Raw genomic sequence first — 16065 nt, 5'->3', positions numbered from 1 at the left:
CGGAAGTGGTGCGGAGGAGGCCGCGTCACCATAGCAACCGAGGCCTAATCCTCCGGGCGGAGTTGCTGTGGCTCCACCCGGCCCTGTTTGGGGTTCATTTCCACCCCCTGCCCCGGGGGAGGATCCCTGGTGGCGCAGTGGTTAAGAGCTAGGCTGCTAACCAAAATGTCGGCAGTTCGAATCCCCAGCCCTCCTTGGAACCCCTATGGGGCAGTTCTGTGAATCGAAATCCACTCTCAGGCAACGGGGTTTACCCCAGGGGCACCCTCACTCGGCAGAGTGGTGGGGTCAGGGGCCCTTGTGACGCTGAGCGTAGCTAGAAGGGGTCAGGGCTTCGGTGGAGATGGGGCGCGGCCACCGCTGGGACCGCTGGCGAGATGGGTCTGTGCAAGTCCGCGCTGCCGCAGATGGGCAGGCCCCTGAGGCCCCAGGAGAAGGGTAACATCGCGGGGGTGGTGGTTCACTGCGGGCGGGAGCAGAGGGCTGTGGAGGTCAGAAGGGAGGTGCTGCGACTCTGCAGCCAAACGTGCACACTCCCCAGTCACCTGTAAGGCGGAAGCACAGCTGCACATGCTCACTGTTCAGCCACTCGTTGACCCACTTAGGAAATAACTGAGCCCCAGCTGTGGGCTTTATGAATGTGTCAAACCAGCTCCCTGCCCTCTTGGAAATTACAGTTTAGTGGGCAAGACAGTGGCAGAAAAGTGAGCTTCTATGGTGGAGAGGTGAGATTTAAGCCGAGCCCTGAGAGATTCTAAAAGTTGTGTCACAAAAATTAGAACTACAGACTCCATAGATGTGCCTGGTAGCCTTGGAGATTTCATTTATTCCTTACCAGTTGCTGGTCGAGTTGATTCTGACTCGTGGTGACCCCATGTGTTACAGAGTAAAAGTGCCCCATAGGGTTTTCTTGGCTGTAATCTTTATGGATGCAGATTGCCAGGCCCTTCTTCCGTGGTGCTACTGAGAGGGTTCAAACCACCAATCTTTTTTTAGGTTAGTAGTTGACTACAAGTCGTTTATGCCGCCAACACCTATATGTCAGGAACTGTGCCAAGATCTAGAAATATAGGGAGGAATTAGACAAATGGTCCTTGCCCGCATGGAGTACAGAGTCTAACTGAGACAAACAAGAACAAACCGTTTACTGTGTGAACAGTAAAATAATTTCTGATGGTGGCCATTGCTGTGGAGGGAGTGAGTTCTGAGACAGGAGCGATAGGCGTGGGGAAGTTCTTTGTTTGGCTTTTGTCCTTTCATCAGGCCCACTCAGTACAGTTGTTAATTGCTGTCAAGTCAACGCTGACTCAAGGTGACCCCGGTGTGCAGAGTAGAACTGTGCCCCATAGGGTTTTCTAGGCTGTGACCTTTCAGAAGCATATCACCAGGCCTGTCTTCTGAGGCACCTCTGGATGGGTTTGAACTGCCAACCTCTCAGCTAGTAGTCGAATTTAACTGTTTGCACCACCCAAGGACTCTTGGGAGGCTCTTTCAATGGAGGTTGGAGAAGGCTGATGTGCGAGCTGGGTGTGACCAAGGGAACTAGAGCAGGACCTTCCAGGTGCAGGGAATAGCAAGGACAAAGACCCCGAGGGAGGAACGAGTGTGGCGTCTTCAATGAATAGAAAGAAGGCGACCGGGGCTGGAACCTTCCCACTGCAGGAAGGGGTGTGGTATGAGTCTGGGGATGTAGGTGTCTTAGTCTCCTAGTACTGCTGTAACAGAAATACCACAAGGGGGGCTTTAACGAACAGACGTTTATTTTCTCACGGTGCAGGAGACTAGAAGTCCGAGTTAAGGGCACTGGCTGTAGGGGAAGGCTTCCTGTCTCTGTTGGCTCTGGGGGAAGATCCTTGTCTCTTTTCAGGTCTGTCCCTTGGTTCCTTGGTGATCTTCATGTGGCATGGCAACTGTCTTCCCCCGTCTGCACTTGCTTGCTTGCTTCTGTGCCTCATCTGTCCCTTTTGTACCTCAAAAGTGATTGGTTTCAAACACACCCTACACTGATAAGCCTCTTCTAACATAACAAAGAAAACCCTCTTCCCAAATGGGATTACATCCATAGGCATAAAACTGAACCCACTGCTGTCCAGTGGGACTCCCAGCGACCCTGTGGGACAGAGTAGAACCTCCCCTAGCGTTTCCGAGGCTGTAACCTTTAGGGAAGCAGACTGCTACATCTTTCTCTCGCAGAGCATCTGCTGGGTTCGAACCACCAACCTTTCAGTTTGCAGCCAAGCACTTAACCACTAGGCAACCAGGGCTCCTTCCCACAGGTATAGAGGTTAGCATTTACAACACATACTTTGGGGGGACATAATTCAATCTGTAAACAGTGGGCAAGAGTCTGCCCCTCTCTGAGATTTGATATCCTTAGCTGTAAAACGGGATGGTAGGGTTGCGAGGATTCAAGAATGTTCTGTGTGCAAAGGGCCTGGCCTGTTCAGGTTCGTCCTCATCCACAGCAACCCTCAACAGCAGCACTGACACACAGCACATCTGGGGACACCACCGGGCAGGTCCACCTAAGGCAAAAGCGGGTATGCCAGGAGACCTGTGTCCCGTGCCACCCAACAACACGCGGTACTCTGGACACAGTCCCACCAGCCCAAAAAGTCACAACTCATCTACCTCCATCTTAGTTACCTAGGGCAGCCATAACAGAAATAGCACAAGTGGGTGGCTTTAAAGAACAGGTATTTAGTTCCTCAGAGTTCAGGAGGCTAGAAGTCCAAATTCAGGGCGTGGCTCTAGGGAGAGGTCCTTCTTTGTCTGTATCAGCTTCTAAAACCAGTTGTCCAACTCGTGGAGAGCCCATGTGTGTCAGAGTAGAACTGTGCTCCACAGGGTTTTCAGTGGTTGCTTTTTTAGGAGTAAATCACCAGACCTCTCTTCGGAGGCACCTCTGGGTGACCTTTACCCTCCAGCCTTTTGGTTAGCAGCTGAGCATGTCAACCATTTGTACGATGCAGAGACTCCTTGGAGTTCCTGGGCCTGTGGATGCATCTACTGTGTGTCTGTCTTCATGGTGCATCTCCCTCCTCTGTGCGTCTCTGTGTGTATGCTGCTCTTTTTATAACTCAGAAGTGACTAGGTTTAGTACTCACCCTACTCTGTTGTTGTTGTTAGGGGCCGTCCAGTTAGTTCCGACTCATAACGACCCTATGTAAAACAGAACTAAACACTGCCCGGTCTTGCACCATCCTCATGATCATCCTTATGCTTGAGCCCATTGTTGCAGCCACTGTGTCACTCCATCTTGTTGAGGGTCTTCCCCTTTTCCACTGACCCTCTACTTTACCCAACATGATGTCCTTCTCCAGGGACTGATCCCTCCTAATAACATGTCCCAAGTATGTGAAACGCAGTCTCGCCATCCTTGCCTCTAAGGAGCATTCTGGTTGTACTTCTTCCAAGACAGATTTGTTCCTTCCTTTGGCCGTCCATGGTATATTCAGTATTCTTCGTCAACACTATAATTCAAAGGCATCAGTTCTTCTTAGGTCTTCCTTATCAATTGTCCAGCTTTTACATGCTCATGAGGCGATGAAATCACCATGGCTTGTGTCAGGCACACCTTAGTCTTCAAGGTGACATCTTTGCTTTTTAACGCTTTAAAGAGGTCCTTTGCAGGAGATTTACCCAATGCAATGTGTCTTTTGATTTCCTGACTGCTGCTTTCATGGGTGTTGATTGTGGATCCAAGTAAAATGAAACCCTTGACAACTTCAGTCTTTTCTCCATTTATCATGATGTTGCTCATTGGTCCAGTAGTGAGGACTTTTGTTTTCTTTATGTTGAGGTGTAATCCATACTGAAGGCTGTGGTCTTTGATTAGTAAGTGCTTCAAGTCCTCTTCACTTTCAGAAAGTAAAGTTGTGTCATCTGAATAACACAGGTTGTTACTGAGTCTTCCTCCAATACTGATGCCTGGTTCTTCTTCATATAGTCCAGCTTCTTGGATTATTTGCTCAGCATACAGATTGAATAGGTATGGTGAAAGGATACAACCCTGACTCACACCTTTCCTGATTTTAAACCATGCAGTATCCTCTTGTTCTGTTCAAACAACTGCTTCTTGGTCTATGTACAGGTTCCTCATGAGCACAATTAAGTGTTCTGGAATTCCCATTCTTTGCAATATTATCCATAATTTGTTATGATCTACATAGTCGAATGCCTTAGCATAGTCAATAAAACACCGGTAAACATCTTTCTGGTATTCTCTGCTTTCAGCCAGGGTCCATTTGGCAGTTGCACGTTCCCGCCTTGTTCCCTACTCTGGCAGGGCCTTGTTAACATAACAAAAGAAGGTCCTATTTCCGAACAAGGTCCTATTTACAGGTACAGGAGTTAGAATATCAGCAAGTATTTTGCGGGGGACACAATTCAATCCTTAACACCCCCTCTTTCCCGGGCACTCCAGATGTCCTCAAGTCCCCCCTGATCATCTTTGTGATGGGCGGCCCAGGCTGTGGCAAAGGGACGCAGTGCAAGAATATGGCAACTAAGTACGGCTTCTGCCACGTGGGGCTGGGCCACCTGCTGCGGCAGGAGGCCCAACGGGGCACCCGGCGGGGACGGCAGATCCGAGACATCATGCTGCAGGGGCTCCTGGTGCCCACGGTGAGAACTCTTGGGTGAGGGCAAGGGAGGAGGGGCACAGTGGGGCCAGCTTCCCAGGAAAGCCCTGTTCCAGTGGATGGGCGTGAAAGGTGTGGCTCCCAGCTTGGTGGTTGCTTCACTGCAATAAGCCTCCATTGCCTCATCTGTAAAATGGGGAGAGCAGCTGGACTCCCGTCAAAAGGCTGTAGTGAGGGTTGGATGACAACATTCTATGAAGTGCTCGACAAGGTGCCTGGCACTTAAAACACACTCCATAAAATTAGAAACCAGTTGCCATCGAGTCGATTCTGACTCGTGGCAACCCCATCTGTGTCAGAGTAGAACGAAGCTCCATAGGGTTTTCAATGGGTGATTTTTCAGAAGATGATTACCAGGCCTTTCTTCCAAGGCACCTCTGGGTGGATTTGAATTTCAACTTAGCAGCTGAGCTCATTATCCGTTTGCATCACCCAGAGGCTCCAATAAATGTTGTTAGCTGCTGTGGAGTCGACTTCCAACTTACGGGGACCCCATGTGATGAAATAGAACTGCCCAATAGGGTTTTCTAGGCTGAAATCTTTACAGGAACAAATTGCCAGGTCTTTTCTCCCTTGGAGCAGCTGGTGGGTTGGACCTGCCGACCTTTCCTTTAGCAGCTGAGCGCTTAACCATTGTGCCACCGGGGCTCCTTAACCTGACTGTAAACCGAAACCAAACCTGTTGCCATCGAGTCGATTCGGACTCATAGTGACCCTATAGACCAGAGTAGAACTGCCCCCGTAGGGTTTCCAAGGCTGTCATCTTTATGGAACAGACTGCCACATCTTTTTCCCATGGAGCAGCTGGTGGGTTCGAACCCCCAACCTTTTGGTTAGTAGTCAAGTGCTTCAACCCCTGTGCCACCAGGGCCCCTAACTTGACTATCCAAAACCCAGTGCCATCAAGTCAATTCCGACTCATAGCAGCCCAGCCTCAAAAAGGAGTCACTTGTGCTGAGCTCGTCAGCACACTGAAACCTAAGTTTCTATTTCCTGTAAATGTCTAACCTTCCCAGGAGCCAAAATCCAAGTCAATCAATTGACTTTTCCGGAAATGGAAACCTAAACTGGCCAATGAGGACTCGATTGATCAGTTTGCCCTGGTTCAAAATGTAACCCGAATCCCAAATAAGGAAGGAAAATGCCCACCAGCCAATCCAAAAATTGTCCAGTATAGCTTCCTTGTTCCCGTTTGTGGGCCATTACGAAAGCCTTTCCGCACTTCAGAACTCCTCTGACTTCCAGACCAGACATTCCCTGGTTCACGAACTGAAAAAGAAATCTTGTAAGTTCATACACAAATTTAATATTGTGGAAATTTTATTTTTAATACCTGGCACTTAAGATATCCTTGACAAAACTGAAAACTAGCTGCTGTGAAGTAGACCTTGACTCGCGGTGACCCCATGTACGTCAGAGTAGAACTGAGCTCCATAGGATTTTCAATGGCTGGTTTTTGGGAAGTAGATTGCCAGGCCTTTCTTCTGAGGCACCTCTGGGCAGACTGAAACCTCCAGCCTTTCAGTTAGCAGCCAAGCGCATTAACCAATTGCACCACCAGGGAGTCCTCAACAAAATTGTTGCCATCAAGTCAGCTCCAACTCTTGGAGACCTTACGCTGAACAGAACAAAGATGTTACCCAGTCCTGTGCCATCTTCATGACTGTTGATATATACCTACAGGTTTTTCCACTATGTGTCTGTCATTTTGTCATACTATGGTAACTTGCACACTGCTATGATCCTGGAAGCTATTCAGCCTAGTAGTTCAAATACCAGCAGGGTCATCCATGGTGGACAGGCTTCAGTGGAGCTTCCAGACTAAGACAGACTAGGAAGAAGGGCCTGGCAATCTGCTGAATACCAGCCCAATGAAAACCTTCCTTATGGATAATGAAAACCAGTAAAATTATCTAGTATTTATTCACTTGGTGACCTTGGGTGGTTCACTGACCTCTTCTGTGCCTCAGCTTTCTCACCTGTAAGATGGAGGTATGTCCCTGGGGGGTGCAAGTGGCTTACACGTGACAACAGAAGCCTTGGTGGCGCAGTGGTGAAAGTGATCAACTGCTAACTGAAAGGTCGGCAAACCACCAGTGGCTCTGGGGGTGAAAGATGTGGCAGTCTGCTTCTGCAGAGATTTAAAGCCTTGGAAACCCTATGGGGTCACTATGAGTCAGAATCGACTCGATGGCAGTGGTTTACTAAAGGTTGATGGTTCAAACCCACCCAGTGGCACCACGGAAGAAAGGCCTGGTGATCTGCTTCCATAAAGATTACAGCCAAGAAAACCCTGTGGAGCACAGTTCTACTCTGTAACACATGGGGGCGCTATGAGTCTGTGTTGACTCGACAGCAGTTGGCTTGGTTTTAGGAGTCCCTGGGTGGTGTAAACCGTTAACACATTCAGTTGCTAGCCAAAAGTTTGGAGGTTCAAGTTCACCCAGAAATGACTCAAAAGAAAGGCCTGGCAGCCTAATTCCAAAAAATCAGACATTGAAAACCCTATGGAGCCCAGTTCCACTCTGACACACATGCAGTCGCCATGAGTTGGAGTCAGTTCGACAGCAATCGGGTTAGTTTTTCTAGGTGGAGGTAACACCGGTACACACCTGTAACGTTACGGTGACAATGAGACCAGGCAAGCTAGGCACCTGGTAGATGTCCCCCCAGCCCACAGTTGACGAGTCCAATGCCCAGAAGTAGTCTCAGATGCCCCCAGGACACCAGGGCAGACTTGGGACCCAGGATGCTGGGCGGGCAGGCGTCACCATCTTCATCCGAGGTCCAGACCGAGGAAGAGAATTTGCCAAGGTGACCATGGAGAAATTGCTCTCCTGGGGGTGTGGGGTGAGGAAGAGTGGGGCCCCTGACACCGAATTTCCCCTTCCTCCCCAGGGTGTCATCCTTGACCTGGTTAGCGACAACTTGTTGTCCCGCCCGGAGAGCCGGGGCTTCGTCATCGACGGCTTCCCCCGGGAACTGAAGCAGGCCAAGGAGTTTGAGCGCATTGTGAGTGATTTCAAATTGTGTGTGTGTGTGCTTGTGCATGTGTGTGCATGTGCGCATGTGCGTGCGTGTGCGTGCACACGCACACAGCGCACATGAGGGTGTGGCAAGGGGTGAGCCCCTTCCTCCTTTCCCACCTTGGGGAAGGCAGCGCCAGATGGAGGTCAGAGCGATGAGAGCTGGAGGGAAGGGAATTTTGTATTATCAAGTGGCCATCAGGTTGCTGGAGTTTCTAGAACACAGGTGTCTTAGAACCCTAGTGCTGCTGTAACAGAAATATCACCCTTAAAAAAAAGAACCAAACCCGTTGCCATTGAGCCTATTCCGACTCCTAGCCACCCTGTAGGACAGAGTAGAACTGCCCCATAACGTTTCCAAGGTGTGGCTGGTAGATTCAAACTGCCGACCTTTTGGTTAGCAGCCTAAACTCGTAACCACTGTGCCACCAGGGCCCAATACCACCCTTGGGTGGCTTTAAAGAACAGAAATGTAATTTCTCACAGTTCAGGAGCCTAGATGTCTGAACTTAGGGTATGGCTAGCTTCTGTTTTTATGGTTGTCAGTTGCTGTCGAGTAGATTCCAACTCATGGCGACTCCATGTGTGTCAGAGTAGAACTGTGCTCCCTCGGATTTTCAAGGCCGTGACCTTTCAGAAGCAGATTGGCAGACCTGTCTTCTGAGGCACCTCTGGGTGGGCTCTAACCACCAACCTTTCGGCCAGTAGTCGAGGGCTTAACCATTCGCACCACCCAGGGACCTCATTTCAGCTTCCAGGAGCCCAGCAATTCTTGGAGTTCCCGGGTTTGCTGATTCTTCTGTCCTCTTTAGGTAGTTTATGTCTTTGTCCCACTGTGTGCATACTTGTCTCTGCATCTCCACTACCAAAACCAAACCAAATCCATTGCCGTCAAGTCAATTTCACCTTATGGTGACCCTATAAGACAGAGTAGAAGTGCCCCATAGGGTTTCCAAGGAGTGCCTGGTGGATTCGAACCGCAGACCTTTTTGGTTAGCAGCCGTAGCTCTTAACCCCTACCCCACTGGGATTTCCATGTCCATGCTGCTCCTTATTCACTCAGAAGTGATTAGGTTTAGCACACACCCTATACTGGTATGACCTCATTAACATAACAAAGAAAACCTATTTCCAAACTGGATTACATCCACAGGTAGGCAAGAACCCACTGCCTTCGAGTCCGTTCCACTCACAGCCACCTCAGGTGACAGAGTAGAACCGCCCCATGGTGTTCCCAAGGCTGTAATCTTTATGGAATTTGACCACGAGGTCTTTCTCCTGTGGATCCACTAAGTGGGTTCAGACTGCTAACCTTTCAGTTAGCAGCCAAGCATTTAACCACGTTGCCACCGGCGCTCCTTACCCCAGGTAGAGAGGTCAGGATTGCAACATATATTTGGAGGGACACAATTCAGTCCATAACACCAGGTGAGTAGCTAGAGAACCCTCTGAGGGCAGGGTGAAGTCGTTTCCATACCTTCCTGCAGAGCCCCTGACACCCAGTAGATAAAATATTTATCCGTAGAGTAGCAGGAGGGTTTAGCTTCATCCCTAGGCCATAAAGATGGAACAGAGTCATTCATTTCTCTACCATCAATTCCCAAAGAGTCATTGAGAGCAGGCCCTGTCCGCAGGCTCGGGGATGCTGTTGTCAGTTGCCATGGAGTTGATCCCAATTCATGGTGACCCAATGTGTGTGTCAGAGTAGAACTGCTTTATAGGGTTTTCAAGGGCGTGACCTTTCAGAAGCAGATCACCAGGCCTTACTTCTGAAGCACCTCTGGGTGAGTTTGAACTATAGTTTGATTAGTAGCCTAGCATTGAACCATTTGCGTCCACCGGGCTGGGGATGTTAAGATTGAAAGACAGGTGTGATGTTCACCAGTGTTCATCACAGCATTATTCACAGTTGCCAAAAGGTAGAAACAACGCAAGTGTCCATCAACAGATGGATGGATAAGCAAAATGAGGTATATACACACAATGGAATATTGTTGTTTACTGTGGAGTCAACTCTGACTCATGGCTAACAGAACTAAATGTTGCCTGGTCCTGCGCCATCTTCACAATTGCTGCTATGTTTGAATCCACTGTTTCAGCCACTGGTGTCAGCCCATCTCACTGAGGGCCTCCCTCACCTTTGTCAACTCTCCACTTTACCAATTACGTGTCCTTTTCTAGCGTTTGGTCTTTCCTGACAACAAGTTCAAAGTAAGCAAGTCAACTCTCCACTTTACCAATTACGTGTCCTTTTCTAGCGTTTGGTCTTTCCTGACAAGTTCAAAGTAAGCAAGTTGAAGTGGGGAGGGCGGCTATTGTCAGAATTTATAAAAAGACTGGAGAGTGGAGGTATGTCTGACCTCCATCTTATAGGAATCAGCTTTGGGCTGATGGTGGTGCTGATTTTTGGTCTGACACTACAGCTACCCCATTACAGTTGGTGTCAGAAGTGGGATTTGTTCATTCTTGACTCATGTAAGCATGGGATTTTGGAAGAGAAAGGATGAAAGGGTGTGGGAAGTAAAACTTTCAGCTTTTGGATAGTTACTTTGATTGTTGTCTGTAATGGCTAAAAGGAAAATAAGGGATGTTATGCTGGAGCACCAAATAGGAAAATTGAGGAGAGAAAACCCACATTTGGAGTGGCTTGGGGTGAAAGCCTGGCAGATTAAGCAAGATGATTGACACAGAACCAGGGTCTTCTGGTTCCACCCAGCCAGAGGGCCAAAGCCATATGCATATGAATGGAAAATTAGTCAGGGGGTCGAGAAGAGGAAACCAGAATGTTTAAAAAAAAAGTTTATGTGTTTATCTGAATGTACTATGTTTCTCCTACCTGGTGTTGTAAAACAGACCTAAATGTGGATAGAAATGAATATTGGGTATTTTAAAAAAACCAAAAACCAGAGCATGTAACTCTGCCTCTAGCCAGTACTTGATTGGATATGCTAAAAGGGGAGCTAAGATTTGCCCAAAAGAAACACAGGTTGTTTGTTTCAATGCAGTAGCCCTGTGTACAGAGTACTGGTTTGATAGGGATGGGTGATTTAAACATTAGCTATCTAAAATGGGGGGAGACAAAGGCATGAGGTGGCTGGCTTCCATGGGTATGCTCACGCTTGGAATGAGGGGAAATGGGAGGATCCCCACTGAATAGATTTGTCTTTTTCTGATGGGTCTGGGGAAGAGAGGGTGGAGGAAGATGCGGATATGACCGTGTGATCAGTTGTGAGTGTTGATTGTTAACAGGGTTGTGACTGTGAAAACTGATTGTTGAAGCCGTAACTGTGAAAGTGTGAACTAAGGAGGAGGCACTGCTGAACCGGGGTACGATGGCCCGACCTAAAGTCCCTTAAAGGCTTTGCTATGTTAATACCTTGAGAGAGGCTCAGAGCAAGGGAATAATAATCTCTTAGTTAAATTTTATCAGACACCAGAGAGGGTGAAGCCCAGATGACTTTGAAGAATCTGACCAGATTAGATGGACACCTGCAGCAGACCTGCATGGCTGGTACCTGAGTGATCTTTTTTGTTTGTTTTTTCTAATTTTTATTGTGCTTTAAGTGAAAGTTTACAAATCAAGTCAGTCTCTCATATAAAAATTTATATACCCCTTGCTATATACTCCTAGTTACTCTCCCACTAACGAGACAGCACACTCCTTCTCTCTACCCTGTATTTCCATGTCCATTCAGCCAGCTTCTGACCCCCTCTGCCTTCTCATCTCCTCTCCAGACAGGAGCTGCCCACATCGTCTCATGTGTCCACTTGATCCAAGGAGCTCACTCCTCACCAGTATCATTTTCTGTCCAATAGTCCAGCCCCATCTCTGTCTGAAGAGCTGGCTTTGGGAATAGTTCCTGTCTTGGGCTAAGAGAAGGTCTGAGGACCATGACCTCCGGGGTCCTTCTAATCCCAGTCAGACCATTAAGTCTGGTCTTTTTACGAGAATTTGGGGTCTGCATCCCACTGCTCTTCTGCTCCCTCAGGGGTTCTCTGTTGTGTTCCCTGTCAGGGCAGTCATCGGTTGTGGCCGGGCACCATCTAGTTCTTCTGGTCTCAGGCTGATGTAGTCTCTGGTTTATGTGGGTGACCTCCCTTTGAGAGGAGTTTTTGTGACACCAATGGACTAATTGTTAAGGACTGATTTGAACAAAGATTGTAATATTGCTAGGAAAATGTACACGGAGCGGGAAGTAACCCTCTGAATGTTATATTTGTGAGAGAACCCATGGCCGAAAGACCAGAGGGCAGTCTGTGGTGAAACTAGTTTCTTTATGTGGCCTTTTGCCTTGGTTCTGTGAAAAAGAGAGAAAAAGAAAACAGCTTGGGAGATTTTCCCCCTGGGCCCTGAGGAGTGGTTACAGTTGCCCTAGTCCTTTGGAGAAGCTTATGACTTTTACCCAGGGAGGAAACCAGTCCCTAGCAGCAGAAAATGTCAGTGATTATGCAAATAGATGGAGCCACTTGTGAGAGGATTGGCCAGTTTAGTCCAGAGAGGGGACTGGTCAGTTATTATGCAAATAGAAACCAAAACAAAACCAAACCTGTTGCTGTGGCATTGGTTCCCACTCATAGTGACCCTATAGGACAGAGTAGAGCTGCCTCTTGTGATTTCTGAAGAGCGGTTAGTGGATTCAAACTTCCCACCTTTTGGTTAGCAGCTGTAGCTCTTAACCACTAGGCCACCAAGGTTTCCATTATGCAAATAGGGTACGTAAAATCTGCCCAGTAGGACTGAGCCCCTTGCCTATATGAGCATTCATCCCACAGAGGACGAGGGGGACCTCATTATCACCAATTAGAAAAGCCTGGAGTGGAGCACGTCCTTTGGACCAGGGGTCCCTGTGCTGAGAACCTCCTAGGCCCGAGAGACGGAGAGCTGTAACACTGGAACAGAGCAAGCAAAACGAGGAGACTGGTGCGAGATGGTGTGGTGGGCTTGGAGGCTTGCTGGTGGAGCAGGGTGCCTCTGGGAACTTGACTGAGCCAAAAAGCTGTAACACATGCCCGAGCAGGGGTCCAGGCCAGGCCCGAGAGGGGGCTGAGAGGCCTGTCCTGAGGGGACCTAGAGGAGGCTTGCATGGCTGGCCGAGAGAGAGAGAGACAGAGACAGAGAGAGAGGGGGGGAGCTGTCCTGCACTACAGAAGCGAGGGATGTGCTCTTCACTTTGGGGAGCTTTCCAGACCTTGCCTGTGTGCTTCTTGACATTCATGTTGTCTACGTTAATTCCAAGTTAATCCTGATCTCATGTTACTTCCCTAAGAAACCCCATAACTGCAAGCATGGTCTGTGAGTTCTGTGTGGCCATTGCAACAAATTATTGAAGCCAGCAGAGAAGTAGAGAGTGCTGTTGGGGGAGGACAGCTGGCGTCAGAATTGGTAAATAGATTGGAGGGTGGACTGCCCTCCACCTCATGGGAATCAACTTTAGGCTGACCCTGGTGCCGATTGTCCCTCTTGCTGAAGTTAGACGAGGTCCGATTCTACCGCTACCCCGTTACAGCCTTCCTCCAATCCTGATGCCTCATTCTTCTTCATAGAGTCTAGCTGCTCGGATTATTTGTTGAGCGTGCAGGTTGAATGGGTATGGTGCAAGGATACAGCCCAGACACAAACCTTTCCTGATTTCAAACCACGTGGTATCCTCTTGTTCTGTTTAAACAACTGCCTCTTGGTCTATGTACAGGTTCCTCAGGAGCACAATTAAGTGTTCTGGAATTCCCATTCTTCTCAATGTTATCCACACAATGATCCACACAGTCGAATGGCTTTGCATAGTCAATAAAACACAAGTAAACATTTTCTGCTATTCTCCGCTTTCAGCCAGGATCCGTCTGACATTAGCAATGATATCCCTCGTTCCCTCCTCTTCTGAATCTGGCCTGAATTTCTGGCAGTTCCCTGTCAGTATACTGCTGCAGCCATTTTTGAATGATCTTCAGCAAAATTTTACTTGTGTGTGACATTAATGATATTGTTGGATAATTCCCACATTCTGTTGGGTCACCTTTCTTTGGAATGGGCACAAATATGGATCTCTCAACTATTAACCAAAAGGCTCAGTGTTCAAACCCACTCAGTGGTTCCACGAAAGAAAAGTCTGGCGATCTGCTTAAAACGCAGTTCTTCTCTGAAACATGTGAGGTCACCGTGAGTTGGAATTGACTTGATGGCAATCGGTTTGTTTTGGTTTTTGGAATTGGTAAGCAGGAAAAGAGAAACCAGAGGCCAGGCAGGCCGGCGGCTTCTAGCCTTTTCTGTGGCTTGCCTGGAAGTGGATTCTAGTTAAAATCCCTTCCAAGAAGTGCAGGTATATGGATGGAATCAAAGGTCACAGGGCTGGAGCGTTGTCCCCACAGGCAGGTGGGTGCGGCCCTGCCTTCTGTTCACACCTCCTCTGGAGCAATTACGTCTGGCTCCTGGACTGAAGGAGCCCTGGTGACACAGTGGTTAAGTGCTCGGCTACTAACTGAAAGGTCGGCAGTTCAAACCCACGCCGCCACTGTGCAGGAGAAAGATGTGGCAGTTTGCTTGTGTAAAGATTACAGCCTTAGAAACCCTATGGGGCGGTTCTACTCTGTCCTATGGGGTGGCTGTGAGTTGGAATCCGCTCTGGCACCCAATAACAACTTCTGGACTGGGAACTCCATGAGGGCAAACCAAGCCAAAACCAAACCCGTTACTGTCGAGTCAGTTCTGACACGTGGCAGTCCTATGTGAGTCAGAGCAGAACTGTGCTCCGTAGGGTTTTCAAGGCTGTGGCTTTTCAGAAGCGGATCTCCAGGCCTTGCTCCTGAAGCCCCTTACGTGGGTTTGAACTACCAACTTTCTGATTAGTAGTTGAGCGGCTAGCTGTTTGCACCGCCCAAGGCAAAGGCCAGGCTGATTGATCTCTCTGCCTTCGTCCATCTGGGACCGGGGTCTGGCCTGAAGCTGTCCGTCCAATCATAAATGCCAGCTGACTGGCCTCTACAGTGACTGCAGAGCCTCAGGACAAAGGCTACAAAGTCCTCACCCTCGGGCCCCATTTGGCCTACGATGTGTTGAGTCGGGACCGTGATTAACACGTCTTTTAAAGTTAGTAACGAGATCTGTTTCCTACCAGCTGCCAGTGAGTCAGCCTTGACTGGTGGTGACCCCGTGTGTGTCAGAGTGGAAATGTGCTCCGCAGGGTTTTCAATGCCTGATTTTTCGGAAGCAGGTAGGTCACCAGGCCTTGCTTCTGAGGCACTGCTGTGTGGTCTTGACCTTCCAGCCTTTCGGTTAGCAGCCAAGCAAGTTAAATTAGTCTCCTAGGTCTGCTGTAAGAAAGGACCATCAACTGGAACAAATGAACCACAGAAATGTGTTCTCTCCCAGTTCCGAGGCCAGAAGTCTGGAATCAAGGTTTGGCAGAGCCAGGCGCCCTCCGAAGGCTCTAGGGGAGGAGCCTTCCTTGCCTCTTCCTGGTTCCTGGTGGTTCCCAGCAATCCTTGGCTTGTGGCTGCTTCAGTCCAGTGTCTGCCTCCGTCTTCACCTGGTGTTCTCCTCAGTGTCTGCGTCTCTTCGCCTTCTCTTATAAGATCATGAATCACAAGGAAGCCAGACTTGCTGGAGCCAAGGAGGCTGGGTGACCCCCAGAAACTATTGCCCTGAGGAAATCTTTAAACCTTGAACCAAAATTATCCCCTGAAATCATCTTTGAACCACATATTAAAACCAAAACCAAACCCGTTGCATGGAGTCGATCCCAACTCATAGCGACCTCTACAGGACAGAGTAGAACTGCCCCACAGGGATTCCAAGGCTGTAATCTTTATGGAAGCAGACTGCCGCATCTTTCTCCCACGGAGCAGCTGGTGGGTTCAAACCACCAACCTTTTGGTTAGCAGCCGAGCATTTAATGACTGTGTCACCAGGGCTGCTGAACCAAATAGTAGGCTCACCCAATTAGAAAAGAATGTCTGCATTAAGCATCATACTCTTTTAAAGAATTGTCTATACGTGATCAAATTGACAACTGCAACTCGAAAGGATAGATGAGAAGCTGGTGGGGCAGAGAGTTTGAAAGAGTTTGGAAAAGGTTGTTGAGAAAGATGGCACAACTTGAGCAATATAACCAATGCCACTGAATTGTACCTGTGGAAATTGTTGAAGTGGTGTACGTATTGTGTATATTTTCACCAAAACTAAAAACGGAAAAATCCTGAGTCTTATAAGATTAGAACCCACCCTACTCCAATAGGAAACCCTGGTGGCATAGTAGTTAAGAGCTATGCCTGCTAACCATAAAGGTCAGCAGTTTGAATCCACCAGCCACTCTTTGGAAACCCTATGGGGCAGTTCTACGCTGTCCTGTAAGGCCACTATGAGTTGGAATTGACTAGACGGCAATGGGTTTGGTTTTTTGGTT

At 48.6% G+C, this 16065-nt stretch overlaps 1 protein-coding gene across 2 annotated transcripts in view; it reads left to right on the top strand.

Moving 5' to 3' along the window:
* The first annotated feature begins 251 nt into the window (after positions 1 to 251).
* Positions 252 to 16065, top strand: part of LOC126072000 (adenylate kinase isoenzyme 1-like) — a 28218-nt gene continuing 12404 nt past the window's right edge. For both annotated transcript variants that reach the window (XM_049876570.1, XM_049876568.1), the window contains exons 1-3: positions 252 to 438; positions 4427 to 4626; positions 7542 to 7655. In XM_049876570.1, the coding sequence (XP_049732527.1) occupies positions 378 to 438; positions 4427 to 4626; positions 7542 to 7655 (375 nt within the window). In that variant the 5' untranslated portion in view covers positions 252 to 377. The remainder of the gene's footprint in view (positions 439 to 4426; positions 4627 to 7541; positions 7656 to 16065) is intronic.

The sequence above is a fragment of the Elephas maximus genome, chromosome 3, assembly GCF_024166365.1.
Source record: "Elephas maximus indicus isolate mEleMax1 chromosome 3, mEleMax1 primary haplotype, whole genome shotgun sequence".
Lineage (NCBI taxonomy): Eukaryota > Metazoa > Chordata > Mammalia > Proboscidea > Elephantidae > Elephas > Elephas maximus.
This window is presented reverse-complemented; position numbering and strand designations above follow the sequence as displayed.